Consider the following 19,783-nt stretch of genomic DNA (forward strand, 5'->3'; position numbering starts at 1 on the left):
TGAAATCAGTAATGTTAGTCATTCAAACTGTAATTTTCAACCAATAATTTTTTTTTGTCTTTGTATACTTTGTCCTTTAGGCTTATATAAAGGGATACAATAACTTTTTTCTTTATTTTAGATTCATGGTACAATGAGAGTTATCCTAGAACCATTGATTGGGGACATGCCATTAGTTGGAGCTCTGTCCATTTTCTTCCTCAGAAAACCTGTAAGTCCACATCACTGTTTTTTAATCCCTTCACTGACAAAAATACAGAAGAACAAATGAAGAGGAAAAAGTATTCTTATTTATCTTCCTTTCTTTGTACCTAAAATGCATCCTAGGATTATTTCTTTGTCTCTAAAAAATCTCTTCTAAAGAGATAATTTTTAAATCCTTGTAAAATTGGCTATGATAAAATTGTTTAAATATGCTCAATATTTCTTACATATTTAATAATATATATTTTGTGAAATATGATTTTGCTTAAATTGCCAGTTTTGCATATTAGATGTAATTTGCACATATTTATTGTATTTATCTGACTATAAGCTGCAATTTTGTCTTAAATCTGGCTCATATAAAATTGGTACAGCCTGTAATTTTACTTTTAGTGTTGTAGATAAAGCTTAAACCTACCTGGTTTCTCAGGCTATCACAATAGCTTCCTCACAGGCCCCTATCTGTGATGAATGAGTCTCTGCCTATTACCCCAGCTGCTGGCATGGCAAGATAAGGAAAGATCATAGAAAGATAGATTTAGAGCCACAAGAGACCTCGTTGCCCCCTTCATCCAACTTCCTCATTTCACAGATGAGAACTGGGACCCAGACAAGTTAAGGGACTTGCTCAAGGTCACATGTAGTGGTGACGCGTAGTAAATAGAGCTGTATTCTGAACTCAGTTTTTCTGATTCCAAATCTAGCCCTCTTTCTGTGCCAGGCTGCCTTCCATTGATATGACTAAGTGGCCTACATCCTTGCTTGTGAGTCTCCTACAGATAAAGATATCATTGTCAACTTCATCAACTTTTTCTTTTTACCATGTATCAGTGAGATTATTAAGCAGTCCTGTGGATGCGTAGTAGAAAGGAGCTCCCTGAGCTTTACCTTGTCCAAGATTTGTACTTGGTTCCTCTTTCTTGGGCTTGAGCTTTCCACTGTTGGTAGAGAGATGATCCCAGGCCAGTACCTGGAATGTGCAGATGTGGATTCCTGGCACATAGTGTGTCAGAGTGGCTCTGAGTCGGGGAGGGAGCCTGCAGAAGAGTACCAAGTTTCCAAGCTTTGAACTGATCAGGGATTGCTGTAGGAGTGGAGTGAGAGAAGGGAGGAGGAGAGCAAGGGAGGGAGGGTGATTCATCTTTTGGGCTCTTCAGCCAGGAAAAGCTTAACTTACCATAGTTTTTGGCAAGTCCAAATTCCACACTTTTCCTGCTTTGTTTCTTTGTTTTTGAAATTGTAATGATGTCATACTTTTTGTGTGGCAAAAACTTACGCAGATTTTTTTAAAAGAAAAAAGTAACCAGTTTATCCTAAGTAGCTCAATTGTTATATAATCAGATTATATAACTTATGTAAGTTTTTGTGTTTAACAGAAGAAATGATCTCATTTTAGAGATGCAGTCTATATAATACTTCACAGTTAATCATTTATCCATTGAAATAATTCAGTATATGGTGTTACAGTCACATTGTTGTGTTGTGGGTTTATCTAACCCAGGGCTTCTTAACTGTTTTTTGTGTGTAAATGGACCCCTTTGGCAGTCTCATGAAGCCTATGAACGCCTTATTGAAATAATGTTTTTAAACGCATAAAATAAAATACATAGAATTACCAAGGAAATCAGCTCTATTGAAATATATTTATACATATATTAATATATATGTACACACACACCTCAGGCCTCATTTTTCAAAAGCAATGCTGTATTTCCAAACAGAAGCAAAGAGTTTGTACTGTTGTCTCTATTTTTTCCACTAAGAAATTCTGTTAATTTTTAAAAATACATCCATGTATTGGTAATTTAATCATTCTGTTTTGATGGTCAATTTTGATTTTGTTAGATGTAAGGGATATTTAAATGCTAGCAGATTGCTTTTTCCTTTATATCTAAATTTAACTTACACAGTAATTTTTTAAAGGAGGTCCATAATTAGTTTAAAAACTATTAAGTGCTTAATGAGTACAAACCATTGTGCATATTTTAAATAGCTTCTGGGTTAAACTAAAGTTCAGTAAGTCACCTTTAAGTTAATGCTCTATTTTTTTGTCTGTGAAATTTAATACAACTTTTTTTTCTAGTTTACATAATAAGCAAAATTTAGTTCCTTACTCTTTGAATTTTTACTCAAAAATATTCTTATTTTATTTAAATCTGCCATATAGGTAGTTTACCTGAAAAAAATATATTTATATATTGCCATGAAGACCTTGCAAACAGAACTTTATAATGCTTATAAAAAAAGCTGGAGACTGAAGATTTAGGAGTCATTAATTTAGACAGCTCAGCCATGTATGGGCATTAAGCAGTTATCCAACAGATCCTACAGACTGAACGGAATTTTTGTCAGTTACTTTAAGCTGGAAAATATGAGAACAAAATCCACTGCTGGTTGCCAAGTAATTCTTCCTCTTTAATAAAAAATACTTTAAAGCTTTTTTGGCTGTCCTTATTATTCAGAAACTTAGTGCTAGCAACGTTGTTGAATCACTGTAAACTTTGAGCTTTTTAACATTTTTCCTCCAATTAATAAAGATTTTTTTCATTCCCTCTTCTCCCTCTCTTCAGTTGAAAGTAAAAAAGGAAGGAAGAAAGGAAAGAAGGAAGGAAGGAAGGAAAGAAAGAAGGCCAAACCCTTCTTGACACATAAACGTAGTAAAAGAAAACAAATTTCTGCATGGGCCCTGTCAAAATATGTCTTATTCTGCTTCTTGAGCCCATCACCTCTCTGTCAGGAGGGTTGGTTGCATGTTCCTCATTGGTCCTCTGGAATTGTGGTCTCTCATCATATTGATCAGAGCTCTTCTGTCTTTCAGAGTTGTTTGCCTTTACAATGCTGTAGTTATAAGTTGTTCTCCTTCCTAGTGCATTTCTGCATCATGATTTCTTACAATACAGTAATTATGTTACATTAATATACCATCATTTGTTCAGCCATTCCCCAATTGAGTGACATCCTAGGTCTTTGCTACCAAAAGAGCTACTGTTAATTTTTTTTGTACATATGGGTCCTTCTTTTCTTTCTTTAATCTCTTTGAGGTATTGGCATAGTAGTGGTATCATTTTGTCAAAAGCTATGCTCAGATTTAGTGTTCTGTAAATTTTGGTTTTGAAAAACCAAAGAAAATCCTTAGCTAGATCATTCATTTTCTGAATATCTCATTAATGAGGTTAAATTAGAGGATAGTTTATTTCCTGTAAGTGCAGTCTCTTGCTAAAGACCTAGAAATAAATCTGATTCTGGAGTGAATGATAGACTGATCATCCTCTCTGATAGAGCACCAGCTCTGTGGTCAATATTGTCGTAGGACCTGAGGAATAGCTAGCCTTTCAGATGCTTTATAGCCTGTTGTAGTCCAACTGACTTGCATTCCCTGGAGTGTGCAACCCTTTCTCACATTCCTGGACCTTTTCAAGACTTTTGTTATGTATTTCATGCAGGTAGGGCCAGTCTAAGGGTGGATCTAGAAAACCCATTCAGAAATATCCTAGGAATTTTCTGTGGCCTGGGGATAGTTGTAAAGATCCAGAGGCCCCTGAGTGAGGATGATAATACTGGAATCCAGTCATGTGGCTGGTAAATCTCAGGGATATTCTTGTGGGATAAACTTAGGCAATCTTTTCCACTATTGTCATTGTGGAGCCCCAACATAGGCTCCAGTCTAATCCTAGATTGGAGAAGGCTATTTAATATTCAAACCCATCTTAGTTTATGATTCATATATACATCTAGGGTTTTCTAGAAGAATAATGGAGACGACCCACTGACCAAACAAGCTAACGATTGTCCATTGGGGTAGGGGTTAGAGAAGTGAAAAGTAGTAGATCATTTATATGGTCTGTAGTTAAGATACAAGGATGACAAATGGATGTTCTACAGACATAAAATGTTATTTTATAATTATGAGGCAGGACATGTGGTGATAAAACTTTTTTGACTATGGCAACTCATGAAACAGGAAAAATTTTAAAAAATGACAGTTTGTGTGCATTCTTCTGCTTCAGCAGTGATAACAGAGTGATAAGAATGAAGACAGAGCACATGAAGAATCATAGTTTTTAGACCATCAGAAAATTTTAATTTAACTATTAGTTCTCTAAATTTAATATCTTTGTCCAAGGACCAACAAGTAGACATATCTAGAGGAACTGAGTCATAACAATCTTGACATTCTTGGTATTAACAAACCATGGAGAAAGAAAGAAGTATTATCTAAATGAAAGGGTGGCTCAAAGCGATCTTTGGAGAAGCAAAGAAAAAGGTTGACAGAGTGAATTTTATAGAATGCCAAAAGCTGGAAGAACTATTATGTCATGGGACATTTAGTGATAACATATTAGTCAATTAGTAAACTTTTATTAAGTGCCTTCTATGTGCCAGGCACTGTGCTAAGCACTGGAAATGCAAGGAAAAATACTCAATACTCTCTACCTCTAAGGAGCTCATAATCTAATGGAGGAGACAACATGCAAACAAATGTAGTTAAATCAGCTCTACACAGGATAAAGAGGAAATAGGCAGTGAAAGTAAGGCACTAGAACTGAGAAGGTTTGGGAAAGGTTTTCCATGGAAGGTGGTGGCATCCCATCTGACTTGAGGAACTTGAAAGAAGCCAGGATGGAGAGCATTCCAAACATGAGGGACAGCCAGAAAAAACACCCAGATCCAAGAGATGGAGCATCTTGTTTTGAGAGCAGCAAGGAGGGCAGTGCTGCTTGATTGAAGAGTATTTTGGGAAATGTAAGGTATAAGAAGATTGGAAAGGGAACTGGGGCAGGTTATTAAGGAACTTAAACATAAAACAGAGAATTTTTCATTTGATCCTGAAGGTGACAGGGAGCCATTGGAGTTTATTAAATAGAAGATTGACATGATTGGACCTGTGATTTAGGAAAATATTACAGTACTAAAAGTATAAGTATTTCCAAAACTATTAACATGAAAATAATTACAGCTTAAGCACTAACAATGATTGTTAAGGATAAAATGGTAGAAAAATTCTATGAAGAACTTGATAGGACATACCAGTCAATATGGACTCTGATAGTCGGTGACTTCATTGCAAAGGTGGGAAAAGTTGGAGATGAGGAGAAATATATGGGAAAGTGGTTCAGAGAGGCCAAAGACCTTTAGGTTATGTCAAAGTCTCACATCTCTATATCCTGAGCATTTTCTTCAAAATAAAAAGAATTGGTAGGGATTGGACATGGCCAGCACCAAATGATACCTCAAAGAATGAGAAATTTTAACAAGATAGGAAAATATTCATTATGGACACAGAAGTTATCCCTGAGTCAGCTGTCAGCATTCACATCATCAGAGTGAAGAACACACTTTATTTTCACATTAGTCATGTTGTGAAAGAAGACAGACTGAAAAAAAACTCATGAAAAAATAAAGTGAAAAATAGTATGTTTCTGTCTGCATTCAGACTCCATCAGTTCTCTCTCTGGAGGTAGATAGCATTTTTCATCATGAGCCCTTTGGAATTGTCTTGGATCATTGTATTGTTGAGAATAGCTAAGTCATTGACGGTTGGTCCGTAAACTCTTAAGGAGACAAAGAATGATTAGTGATTATGAACAACATTTTCTCATAAAACGAATAGAAGCAGTGGAAGACAAAACCAGTCTAAAGAAAGCTTGGCAGGCCATCTAGATAAGCACAGTCATCCCAAGGGCATGTGTAAGACGATCACCAGAAAAATAACTGCAGCTTATGTGCCATTACCTTTTGTAGATGAGGAGATAGACAGATTCTACAAAGATCTTATAAGCTCTCTTCCAGCAAGGTATCTTCCATGCTTATGAAACACCAAGGCATCCTGAGGGAAAGATGGGGCAGTTTGTACTGGATGGGTTAACCACTCACACCACGTAGACTACTACCTCCCCTAATATCCCTGTAGAGAAAGTCTAGGACTCTACACCCAAGAACTGTAGGAATAGCAGAGATCACCAACACTACTTCTACCCAGGCCCTCATGGTTATCATTCAGAGTAGTAACATTTATGGATTTGCAACCTGGAAACTACCGATTCTGGTTATACAACCCTGCATTCCTTGGCAGCCACAGCTACTGAAGACCCAAAAGAGATAATTCTTACTACCAAAGTCCTTGACACTTTCAGAAAGTTCAATGGATGTGATATTTACAATGGAAATGCCTTTTTTTTTTCAGTCATGTCTACCTTTTTGTGACCATTTGGCATTTTCTTGGCAAGGACACTAGAGTGGTTTGCTCCTTCCTTTTTCTGCTCGTTTTACAGATGAGAAAACTGAGGCAAATAGGGTTAAATGACTTGCCTGGAGTCACAGAGCTAGTAAGTGTCTAAGGCCAGATTTGGACTTGGGAAAATGAGTTTTCCTGATTTCAGGCCTGGTGCTCTATCCACTATGCCACTTAGCTGCCCTTACAAAATGGCATTAAAGAAGATGAAATACTGTCTGCTTTGCTATTGTATACTAATACCATTGTGCCCTTCTATAGGCCTTGAAGTTAAAACTTTTTCTATGTATTGTCTTCATTTATCAGAATTTGAGGTTTTTGAGAGCAAGGATTATTTTTTTCTTAGCCTTCTAATTATAAGATATGAACCTAGGTATTCCTGACTTAAAATCCAGCATTCTTTCTCTTTTGTCATGCTTTCTCATTTTAGATATTTTTCATTATTACTTCCATGTATAGATATCATAGTATATTTAAAGAGCAATTCAGAAACTGCATAGTTTCATTTTTATATGCTAAATTATATTAAATCTGGACTATTATTTCCAGAGTGATTGAATCCAGTGTCTTTAATTATGGGAGTCACAGTGTGACACACATTTTAAAGTGTATGGTAATTAAGAAAGTATCTTTAATGAATTGTCACTCATCAAAAACTTCATTCAGGTTTATGGAAGCATATAATTAATCAGATAAAAATTATAGTAGAGTAAAAAAGAGAAAAATCTCAGTGGAATGCTTCATAGTCTAATTTCCAGTGTTTCATTACAGCTCTGGAGTTGTTTGCAGTGACAAACCTAACATTTTGCATCATAAGATGTGGTTTTTCCAAGCGAAGCATAACAGTTTTTGTGGAATGAGTTCATGGCTTTCAGAAATGCAAGTCTCACTGGCTCTACAGCTTCCAGAAATAGAAGTCTTACTCATGCAGTTGCATTGGCTTCAGTTGCTCTGAGGCTTGTTCTTTGTGTGGGAATAGGCATCCTAATTTTAGTTGCTTTCAAGAGCTTTTTCCTAAAACATAGATTTTATCATGTCCCTCCACTGCTCAAAAACCTCCTACCTTGATTGATTCCTTTTGCATAACCTGTTCCCTCAGCTTGGATTGTCTTCTCTTTAAAAGTCAAAATGCCTCCTATTTTTCCCCAGCTCACATTTCACTCTGCCTTTTCAGCCCACTACTGCTCCAGCCCACACTGATCTCCCCTTTCTCTGACCATAGTCTGGCCCACTCACAGGGCACTTGATTATATTCTTTGTTTTTAATTCTTGCTCATATGAATGACCTCAAATGCAGGCCATGACCTCTTAGAATGTTTTGTAGTACTTTTCAAAGCCCAGAGCCATGCTGAAAATGTATTAAATAAATACTGCTAAGCAGAGTATTCAAGTAGATAGTTATCTCTAGAATGGTTTTATTACAAATATTATTACATGGGCTTCCAGAAAAGTCCATTCATTTCTGTAATTCTCTATGTGATATCAGCCTTTGAGCTTCATCTGCCTCTGCCCACTTCATTTGACATCTGAGCAGTAGTAGTCTCTTCAGAACTAAAAGTGTTTATTTTATAGTGCCTGAAGCCCTAAGCTGTGAACAACTGCTTTTTCATGGTGATGGTAATAATGATAATTTCTCTAAATCATCTATTGCGGGGATTCTTAACCTTTTTTTGTTTCACAAACTCCTTTTGGCAGCTCTTGCACAATACAACCCCATGCCATATATTTGCAAGGCAGCATAGTACAGTGTGGAACCAGCATCCTGGGGTTCCAATCCTACACTCATGCTGTGACCCAAGAACAAGTAATTTCACTTCTGCTAGCCTTGTTTTTCTTAGAAATCATAGGATCAGGGTGGGGGCACAGAGCCAAGATGGCAGCTGGAAAGCAGGGACTGGTCTAAAGCTGTCCCCCAGGACCCTCCAAACACCTATAAAAATGGCTCTGAACAAATTCTAGAACTGCAGAACCAATGAAATAGCAAAGGGAAGCAGGGCTGCAGCCCAGGACAGCCTGGATGGTTGCTGGGTAAGGTCTATTGTGCACGAAGCTGGGAGCAGAAAGGAGCAGAGCCCAGCCTGGGCTGTGCCCAGACCAACCAGACTAGGAGCCAGGCGGAACAGGCCCTAGCACCCTGAATCAGTGAGCTGTGGCAGTTACCAGACTTCTCAACCCACAAACACCAAAGACAACAGAGAAGGTTAGTGGAAAAAAAACTGCGGGCACAGAGTGAAAGCAGTTCATGGTTTGGCCACCGCCCCGGGGTCAGCGGAGGTGGTGCAGCTACAGAACTACAGCTGCAGTTGCTTCTGGCCCCAGGCCCACCTGGTGGGAGGAATTAAGTGGTGGATCCCAGCGGGAGTGTAGAGCCTGCTGAGATCTGAGTAGCGGTCCAGGCTGGCGGTTCCTGGGGGAGGAGGAGAATGGTGTGGCAGAGCTTGCTGTGTAGAAAAAGCTCTGAAAACAACAGCACAGCCCCTGAAACTTGGGACAAAGTACTCTATACTCTACAAGCAGTCATACCCCAATGAAAAACTCAAGGGTTAAGTAGTTGACTGGGAACATGAACAGGCAGCGAAAACGGACTCAGATTCAGACTCAGACTTTGGAATCTTTCTTTGGTGACAAAGAAGACCAAAACATACAGCCAGAAGAAGTCAACAAAGTCAAAGAGCCTACATCAAAAGCCTCCAGGAAAAACATGAACTGGTCAAAAAGGATTTGGAAAAACAAGTTAGAGAAGTAGAGGAAAAATTGGGAAGAGAAATGAGAGTGATGCAAGAAAACCATGAAAAAAAGTCAATGACTTTCTAAAGGAGACCCAAAAAAATACTGAAGAAAATAACACCTTAAAAAATAGACTAACTCAAATGGCAAAAGAGCTCCAAAAAGCCAATGAGGAGAAGAATACCTTGAAAGGCAGAATTAGCCAAATGGAAAAGGAGGTCCAAAAGACCACTGAAGAAAATACTACCTTAAAAATTAGACTGGAGCAAGTAGAAGCTAGTGACTTTATGAGAAATCAAGATATTATAAAACAGAACCAAAGGAAGAAATCATAGGATCATATACTTAGAGATTGCCTTAGTGATCATTTAGTCCAGCCCTCTCATTTTACTGGTAAGAAAATGGGTTGCAGAGGTTACAACATGGCCAAGGTCCCCCAAGGATGTGATAAAGCCAGAATTTGAATCTTGATTTTCTGATGCCAAATGCCCTAGTGCTGTTTGCCCTGCACCATATTACTCCTCTTTATCTATAAAATTGAAATAATGCTTTCATTGCCAATGTTATACTGCTCTGGAAATTTGAGTTGTCAGTGAAAATGAATAGTAAAGTACTCTTAAAAGTATAACTACTGAGGCTTAAAGAAAGCTTCAAATAACCTTTTCTTAAAATGTCTTTGTATTCATATTTTTTATGATTGGTTAGTATTAGTATTCTTCTAAACAGAGAGGGAATATACTATATTGAAGAGAATACTGGACTTCAAAATAGGAGACTAGGACTCACACATAGCCTAAGACATTTACTTCTAGGTGTAACCCTCAGGTTAATTTATATAATTTTAAATAATCTGTTTTGTGTGTAAAAAAGTATATATAATACTTGATGCCAATAAGGTCATTGAATAATTAACATAATTGTAAATAATCTGTTTTCTTGTGTGTAAAAATGTATATATAATACTTAATGCTAATAAGGTCATAGAATTAGTGTGAGGAGCATGCTTTATAAACCTTAACTGCATCTTCAGTCTGTAGTTTTGTCATTTGAGTAAACCTTCAACTGATTTAAATTTCTGCTCTTTCAAACTGCCCTTGATCTTTGCTGAGGCTGAACAATTCATGTCACAGTTCTCCTAGTGATGAATTCTTTTGATCCAGCTTAGGCTGGTACTCAGACAGCCAGCATACATTATCAAGACATCTTTAAAATATTTCCAGCTTGGTGTAGGACTTGTCAGAGTTTATATTTCACTGGTATAGCCTTGGGGAACTTAGCATCACCTCCATACCACAGTGAGGTATTGGAGCAGGACTTCAGTGGAGGTATAAAACTTTAACATTTTATTTAAATGCAAGTTATTGTAATTACCTCTCTTTAATCATTCAGCAAGGATTTGCTTAACCACTATCATAATAATATCTCATTCTTAACATGCTGGCTTTTAATTTATAAAATTCTTTATATATTTTATATATTTGAATATTGTAACAGTCAGTCTATCATACCATATTTCTCCTTTTCACTACTAACTTAATATTTAAAAAACAGGCTGTACTTGTATTTATTCACTACTAATTCACTTTTCACTCTTTTGAAATCAGGTTTGATGTAATGGAAAATTTCACAATAACCATAAATTATCCAAAATGGGATGGGCTCCCTTTGGAGGCAGTGGGTTCTCTCTTCCTGGAGGTTTTGAAACAAAGACAGTATGACCACTTGTGAAATGTTGTCCTTCTTAGGTTCTTTGATCACTCTTCCATACTCAGCTAAGAAAGTTATTTCTCCAAGGACTATTGAAATTTTTTCCTTACCCATAATTCCCTACAATGTATCATATTTAGTTTTGTTAATTGTATCAAATACATAATATTCTTTTTGGGTAGTAACCTGTGTCATTTTTCTCTTCATATCCCTGACTTCTAGCATGTTGCTTTCTGTGTAGTAGGAACTTAATTAAAATTTACTTAATCAGATGAGTCTTGTGAGGCAGCTCACAGAAGTATTATCATCCAAGTTTTAGGGGATAAGGAAGTGAGAATTTATTATGGTGAAGTGACATGTGTCAGGTCCCACAACAAATAGGAGAAAAAGTCTTAGCCCACCTCCAGCTGGTCTTACTGGTGGCTTGTGACAGGGTTATTTTTAAGAAGTAGGACTAGGTTGCCACAAAATAACTTGGAATTTAAATGCCTTTGCTTTCATTTTACAAAAGGCAAGTGGTAAATCAGAATTTTAAGTTTTGTGTTTGATTTTATAATTTGTATTTCTGAATTCAGTAGGAATGTGACTGCTACCTCTTTTCTTTGTTATGATTCCTTTATAAGTAAAATTGAATGAATGAATGGGGAAAAAAATTTATTAAGCACTTAACTATATGCCAAACATTGTGCTATGCACTAAGATTATGAATACAAAAGCAAAGACAGCCTCTGTTCCCGTAGACCAAATATGCTAATGGAGGGAGACAGGAGATATGGAGGAAGTGTGTCCATGTCTGATTTAGAAGTCACCCAGACCGTGAGGGGGAATAGGCTGAAATACCTTTTCAGGAACAATGACAGAATTGATTTAGCTATGAATCTAAAATTGGGAGCTGGAAGAAGCATCACCAAGGACACAGAATGAAGCTTGGTTGGAGGCAGGTCTTCATGTTATGGGTGATATGAGGCCTCCATGAATTAGGACAGCAGGACTCCACAGTGAGAGGTCTTGAGTTGAAAGAGTGAAGTCTTCTGAAACATGGTGTCTAGTGCAAGTGGCATGTGAGAATGGTCCTTGAAAATGGAAAGGATTTTAAGAAATTATCACTTTGGCACCAGAGGCCATGCCACAGAAACGATTGACCTGCTGTGCCTGTGTTCCTCTCTGCCCCCACCTGGACTGCTTTTTACTCCCTCATTTCACATTTCCAGTTAAGATGGTGACTCAGAGGATGTTGAGGAGCCCAATTCTCCCACACAAACACACTAGCAAAAAAACCCAAGAAATAAGCTCCTCTATCGAGTCAGGAACTACACAGTAAGATGACCTGATTTCACAGTAGATTGGGAGAAACTTCATACCAGGGAATGTAGTACAAGCTCTTGTAAAGAATCCTGAAGCCTTTGAAACCTGAAAAAGGAGAAATACCTGGGAAAATAGGAATAAGCAGAAGAAAATACTGAGAACAATGAGGGAGTATTATGGGTGAAGAGACACTTAAAAATTAATGCTAATGAAGAGCAATTCTCCAACTGTGAGCAGAGCTATAGAGAAAAAAAAAAATTTGGCCACAAGGACAGCAAGAATGCCTGGAAGAGGGACAGAACCAAGATGGTGGAATAAAGGCAGAGACTTGCCTGAGCTCTCCCACATTTCCCTTTAAACAACTTTAAAATAATACTTCAAAATGTATTCTGGAGTGGCACAGCCAGCAAAAGGATGAGGTGAAACAATTTGCCATTCTAAGACAACTCAGAAGGTCAGCAGGAAAGGTCTATCTCACTAGGGTGAAAGTGGAATACAGGCCAGCTGTACATTGGGCTGGGCCTTGGCAAGCCAACAGCAGTCCTTGGGGGTGATTGAATCAGCAGTGGTGGATTCTGGAACTCTCAGCACACACATGGTAAGGGGGTTGGACAACTGGTCAGAAGGATATGACAGGGTACCCTTTGGTGGCACTAGGTAAAGGACTCTATGACGTTACCCGTAAGTGGCTCAGGTTTGAAGTCCCAGGGTGAGGAAGAGCACAAGCACACTAGTATGTGCAGCCTCAGGGGAGTAGGGACCCTGGTCATAGCTCCAGGGCAGAAAAGAAAGCTTGTGTTGGCTCAGAGACCAGAGCACACGCCAAGAAAGCAGTGACTACACCTCTCCTTAGATCATACCACCTTGGAAGAGCTGGAAACTTACAGATCCCCAAAACTGTCTCTGAAAACAGCAGCACAAAAAACTTGGGACAGTGCTCTCTCTAAACTGGGGAACAGAGCCCCACTTTAACATAAAGTTAAAAGTAAAGAATTAGACTGGAAAAATGAGCAAACAACAAAAAAGGACCTTGACCATAGAAAGTTACTATGGTGAAAGGGAAGATCAAAACACAAACTCAGAAGACAACAAAGTCAAAACAGCTATGTCCAAAGCCTCAAAGAGAAAATGTGACTTGGTCTCAGGACCAAAAATAATTCCTGGAAGAGCTCAAAACAAATTTTTAAAATCAAATAAGAGAGGTAGAGGAAAAATTGGGAAAAGAAATGAGAGTGATAACAAGAAAATCATGAAAAAGAGTCAACAGCTTGGTAAAAGAGGCACACAAAGTACTGAGCAAAATGATACTTTAAAAAGCAGAATTGGCAAAATAGAAAAAGGTGTACAAAAATTCACTGAAGAAAAGAACTCCTTAAAAAGCGGAACTTACCAATTGGAAAGAGAAGTACAAAAACTCATTGCAGAGAAGGATTTTAAAAAGCAGAATTGGCCAAATGGAAAGAGGCACAAAAGCTCACTGAAGAAAATAATTCCTTAAAAATTAGAATTGAGCAAGTGGAAGCTAATGATTTTATGAGACATCAAGAAACAATAAAAGAAAATCAAAAGAATGAAAAATAGAAGAAAATAGAAAATATCTCATTGGAAAAACAATTGATCTGGAAAACAGATCGAGGAGATATATTTTAAACATTATTGGATTACCTGAAAGCCATGATCAAAAAAGAGCCCAGATAATCATATTTCAAGAAATTATCAAGGAAAGATAATTTCTGCCAGAAAGATCTAGAAAAAATACCAAACTGAATACTTATAAGGAAATTGAGAAAAAAATCAAAGTGAGTCATTTTTCTAGACCAGGTAGGGAGGAGACACCAGAGTCTTTCAGTCAAATATGATCCTGATTGCTAAACTAGAGGTAGATAGAGCAGAAAAAGAAACTGTAGACCCACTCTTTTCAATCTACAATCTGTGAAGTTAGTTTTAAAAAATATTTTGATAGCTATATTTTGTTATACTTGGTTTACTTTGTAGTCCTCTGAGTTTAATTGTATGCTTTTAAAAACATTGTTCTGAGAAAGGGATCCATAGGCTTCATGCAAAAAAGTTGAGTCCTTGATGTACACTAATAGCTCTCATTAATATTAATAAAAATATTTAATAAAATATTTGTAAGTAATCTTTGGCATCAATAAAAAATGTTACAGATTATAACCACATTATATCAGGAAAACAGTTGATTCATCAATAGGAAAACAACATATATGATATATGGTTAATAATAGTAATACTTTAAAAAATAAGGTAGGAAAGAACATTAATAGAATATTTTAAGCATTAAAAGTATTTTATATACAAAAGAGCCAAAGGAAGTTCAGAAATATACAGAGACAAATATAGCAAATACCATGTTGAATTTAACATACCCTTTTTAAAAAATCCATGAGTAATAAAGATTTACACTTTTATATAGCTCTTTTTTTTAATATGTATATGTTCATGTTTAGTAATGTTTGTAATAATCATTTTAAAACAATTGTAAAATAAATCATCTAGTCCCACCCTGTCATTTTACAAATGGGAAAGCTGAGTCCCAAACCAGTGCAGTAACTTACCTGAGGTTACACCCAGCTAATTAGTAGCAGAGCTGAAGAGCACAAACCCCCAAACTAGAGGACATTCTTGTAGTCTCTGGCTCTGACACTCCCTGTGACCTTGAGCAAATCACTTAACTTCTCTAGGTCTCACTTTCCTCAACTGCAAAAGAAGCAGAGTGTGAGAGAACATAGTCTTTAAAATTTTTTTTAAAAGTACTTTAACTAGCACTTATTTACCGTACTTTAGAACTTCTGAAGTGGAAGGTAGACATTTAATAAAAAATTTCATCCTTAATGTGGAGCAGTGTCCTTGATTTAGTCCTCCATATAAGTCATCCCATATAGCATTAACTTGTATTATATACATTTGTGTTTATTAGTGGTAATAAAAGGTTATAGCAGATTTGAGGTGAGAATAGCTGTAGGGTGGGTAGAGGGATATAAGGAGTTTGACTTTTGTTGTTAGCTCATTGAATGTCAGAAATTGTTATTACTTCAAATGTTTTAGTGTTAGGACTCTAGTGGAAGGAAGCATTAATTGATTTGCGTATTTTTTACTTGACATTATTTCTGTTACAGAAGTCTAAAAGGTTTTTGATTTTTGTCAGAAAATGTATAAAAGTATTTAATGAGCTTAAAGTACTAGTAAAAAAGATTTTCACATTTTAATTTTATAGAATTAAGAGTATCAGAATATAACATGTTTTGGTCAAGAGTCTCTTCAGTGTTAGTTTTTGTGTTTAATGAATATAAAGGTTTTTTAAAAAAATTATATGTAAACTCTCAGCTGCTTTGAACAATCTGGCATAGAAAGTGGTATCTTTTTAAGTGAGTCACACCTTAATATTTTGGGGAACTTAATACGATCATGTTTATTATTTTTTATTACTGTAAAAGATGTTTCTTGGAAAACTTCCTGGATGATGGACACAACTAAAAAGTGAGACTTCCCAGTCTGAATGATGCTTAGGCCAGCTGACTGAGGGTGTCTGTGCTAATTTGCTTTTGTTGTTTCTACCTCATGGCTCAGTTATTCCTCCATTTAATGTTGTATTGGAATCATGAATTCAAATGTATATATTTTTATTTTAACAAGGAGCCCTGCCTTCAGCTCTGTGCATCAGGGGATAAGACTCGATCACTTTTCAGTTTCTTTAGCTGGCTTTGGACATTGTCAGTCACACTGGTGTGTATGGACATTTTTAGGTCAGCAGGTCAAGTTTAAACTTTTTTGGAATTGCTTTTCTTTTTCAGATTATTTTTTTCTTTTCTGTTGTTGAAATACAAAGCTTATATGAGTTTGTACAACCAAGAGCAGTTTGGGTGCATTTGTGCCAGTATCTTAGAAAACTGATTTAAGAAAATGCATCTGAAATTCATTTAGGAGGAAGAAAAGGTTTCAAGAGGCTGAACTGTGCAGCATAGTACAGAATCAGATCTACTAAACTTCTGTGGAATGAATAATTTTAAGTCTAAAAATAATGTTTTTCATCTTGAACATACTAGGAATAAACATTTTATTATTGAATTATACCAGCAATATAGTAGACTTTGATTTTACCTCTTTTTGCCTAAAATATCACATGTTTATTTTCCCCTGAACATAGAAAATCAAATTTTGGTATATAGAAGTCTAGAATTTTAAATAATAGAATTTTAAGTCTAGAATTCTAAATATCTGAGAAAGTAGCTTTTGTTAAGTAATTTATTATATATAACATTATTTAAAATAATTAAAAGTTTTGCTAATTGAAATAAACCCTTTTGAAAAATTTATTTTGTTTTAAAGTAATTTTAGTTTTAAGAGTGACTTGTAGCTGTTCATTGTGGCACATGTCTGTAATCCCTGCTATAGGGATTACTAAATCTCAAGAAACCCTTGAGTTCAGGAGGTTCTGAGATGCAAATAAGGTTAAAGCCTGTTGGGTATCCACCCTACTCCACAAATGTGGTAAGCTCTGGGCAGCAAAGGGTCACCAGGCTGCTTGGGGTGGGGAGGTGAACCAGCCTAAGTGAGAAAAACCCAAGTATGTCAAAGATTCTTTGCCTGAACGTTGGAATTATTGGGCTGTTAAGTGGCCACTGCATTCCCGACTTGGGCAAGCTAGGGAAACCTAATCTTCCCCTTCTTCCCTGCCCCCCAAAAGTTAACTTGTAGAACAGAGAAAAATGTAGTTGGCCTCATTTTTTAAAAACTATAAACCAAAAGTTACACATTTATCATCTTTGTTTTTATAATGTCAGGTAGAATTTTGTTTCTCTACCTTAAAATTTGGACGCATTATTTATTTTCATAATCTGGCACTGAATCATGTTCCTTCAGCTCTGATAAAGATTAAAATTTGAGCAGTTTTGCTTAATTATTTCCTGCAACAGATAGAACATATAATTAAATTTAAAGTTTAATATTCCCTAGTTGACTCTTTCCTTTCACTGAATCCCTAGATCTGCTTCTGCAATATTTTCTACATTTTCTACTTCTTTCCTTCTCAATGCTAACAACCTACTCTTCCTAACCAGTGTCTGATTATCTTACCTCCAATTCATCATTTGCACTACTGCCAGATTGCTTTTCCTTATGTTATCACATAACTCCTCTACTCAGGATCCTTTAGTAACTTGCTATTATTAAAATAAATTACAAACTCCTCACCTTCCCCTCCTATTTTCCTGTTGAGTGAAATGCATATTTCCTCCCAGCTATGTGTATGTATTCTTCTCTCCTTTGACCAGTTCAAATGAGAGTAACATTCAGATGTCAAAACGTTTTCCTCTACACCTTCCTCTTTGTTTATATAAACTTCTACTGGCTCACTGGGCCATTTCACATTATCTTTCCCAACCTTCCCCTCCCTTTTTTTGTCTCTTGGACTAAATTAGGGTTAGAATATAAAAAGTTTAACCTTTTTAGTCCCTTAGGATTATTCATTCTTGTTTACCTTTTTATATTTCTTTTTACTCCTCTGGTTGCACTTCAAAGTTTCTGTGCAGTTATGGTCTTTTCATCAGGAATACTCAGAAGTCCTCTATTTCATCAAAGGTTTGTTTCCCTCCCTTGTAGGATTGTACTCAGTTTTGCCAAGTAAGTTATTCTTGGTTGTATGTCTATATCCTTTGCCTTCTGAAACATCATATTCAAAACTCTCTGCTCCTTTAAATTAGTGGCTGCTAAATCCTGAGTGATCTTGACTTCTTGGTACTTGAACTCCTTTCTGACTAATGGCAATATTTTTCTTTGCTCTCAGTTTTTGTTATAATGTTCCCAGGACTTCTCATTTTGGTTTCTTTTAGGGGGTGCCTGGTGAATTCTTAGCCTGGTTTTAGGTATGAGCAGAGGGTTTGGGGGCTTGCCTTATAGGAGATTGCTTCTGAACTTAGCTGCTTTCAACTACTGAAATGCTCTGAAAAATCAGAGTGGCAGAACTTAAGGTTCCCTTTTAGTTTGGGATTTCTGTTCTGATTATTCTGCTTAAGACTGGGTTAGAGGCTAAAAATGAGTCCCTGCTCTGCTTTGGGAGTGAAAGCCATACAGTTGCTATTTGCTTCTGAACTTGAACCTTTCTTGGTTAACAGCCTAGGTCTATGACCACACCTCATCCTGCAACACCACTGCCCCCTCCGTAGTTCACCTTCCATCTGTGATGTGGAAGTGGGTAGAGCGGCCAAATATCTGTTCTTGCACCATATGCAATTTAAGGTCCTCATGCTGGATCTGGGACCTTCTCTTTCCTTGGTATACAACTTCTTCCTTCAGTGGGGGGGTTCCATGCTAGGCTTCTGGCCAGACCCCATCCCCAATGTCTGCAGACTTCTCTTTCTGTCTCCTCCCTACCTGGTCTAGAAAAATGACTCACTTTGATTTTTTTTCTCAGTTTCCTGATAAGTATTCAGTTTGGTGTTTTTTCTAGATCTTTTTGGAAGAAATTATCTTTTTTTGAGGGGTGAAGATTACTGTACTTCTTCCTGCTACTCTGCCCTCTTGACTCCAAGAAACAGTTTCAATAGAAGTAGCAGGTGGACATGGAAAGGAAGAAGCTTGGCTGGCAAGGAATTGAGGAATTAGTAGGTAATTAACTGTTTTGAAGAATTTGTGAGAAAAGTCAAAAATGAAAAAGTTGAAGAGATAGAAAAAGAAGAAGTGTGGGGAGTCGAGGGGCTTTTGTCTCTGGGGCTATCTAGTCAGCTCTTCTACCCTGCTTCATCCACCATTGCAGGTGAAGACCTAGAGGCCCTGTGGAAGCAAAGGCTGGCCAAACTGAAGGCCAAGCACGGGGACCCTTCTGGCCCACCCAGCCCAACTGGAGGCAAAATATACAGAAGCAGAGATGAGAAACGATATTTTAGCTCAAGTTCTGGATCAGTCAGCATGGGTCAGGTTAAGTAATTTAGCTCTTGTAAAACCAGAAAAGGCTAAAGCAGAAGAGAAGTACCTCATACAGATGGCAAGATATGGATAACTGAGTGGAAAAGTATCAGAGCAAGGATTGAAAGAAATTCTTGAAAAAGTAAGCCAGCAAACAGAAAAGAAAATAACAATTAAGTTCAATGGAAGAAAAGTAATGGATTCTGATGAAGATGATTAATATTGAAATATAATGTTTAAAGATTCATAAACTTCTTGAAAAATTTCTAGGAAAAGATAATACTTGGCAGAAGTGAAGATCTAATTAAATGGTAACTTTGCTTTCTGTATACATTTTGAGAAAGAGGGACAAATAAAAGGACTAGTTTATGTTAAAAAAAAAAAGAGGCAGTATAATATAGTGAAAGAACACAAGAGATATCAGGAAACCTAGGGCCTCATCCCAGTTTTGCTGGTCTAGACTTTGTGGCCTTGGGCAAGTCATTTCAGTTTCCTTTGTCCAAGTGAGAGCATTATACTAGATGATCTCTAGGGCTGCTTCCAGCTCTAGAATCTTTGATCTTGTTACTGTGGGAGTTCAAAAGTCAACACGCTTGAGGAAGATTTTTTTTTTTAAAGGATGAATGGATGTATGATTATGAGGGAATAATTGATAGTTATTGGGATCAAGGACACAGCTAGCCCTGC

General features: G+C 36.8%; 1 protein-coding gene and 1 pseudogene across 3 annotated transcripts in view; both read left to right on the forward strand.

Annotated features, from left to right (window-relative positions):
- ESYT2 (extended synaptotagmin 2) overlaps positions 1 to 19,783 on the forward strand; it is a 120,991-nt gene that overhangs the window by 61,135 nt on the left and 40,073 nt on the right. For all 3 annotated transcript variants that reach the window (XM_036759117.1, XM_036759115.1, XM_036759116.1), the window contains exon 6: positions 122 to 211. In XM_036759117.1, coding sequence (XP_036615012.1) covers positions 122 to 211 — 90 coding nt within the window. The remainder of the gene's footprint in view (positions 1 to 121; positions 212 to 19,783) is intronic.
- Positions 12,845 to 19,316, forward strand: LOC118850061 (annotated as a pseudogene).

Source organism: Trichosurus vulpecula, chromosome 5, assembly GCF_011100635.1.
Source record: "Trichosurus vulpecula isolate mTriVul1 chromosome 5, mTriVul1.pri, whole genome shotgun sequence".
In the NCBI taxonomy this organism is placed as follows: domain Eukaryota; kingdom Metazoa; phylum Chordata; class Mammalia; order Diprotodontia; family Phalangeridae; genus Trichosurus; species Trichosurus vulpecula.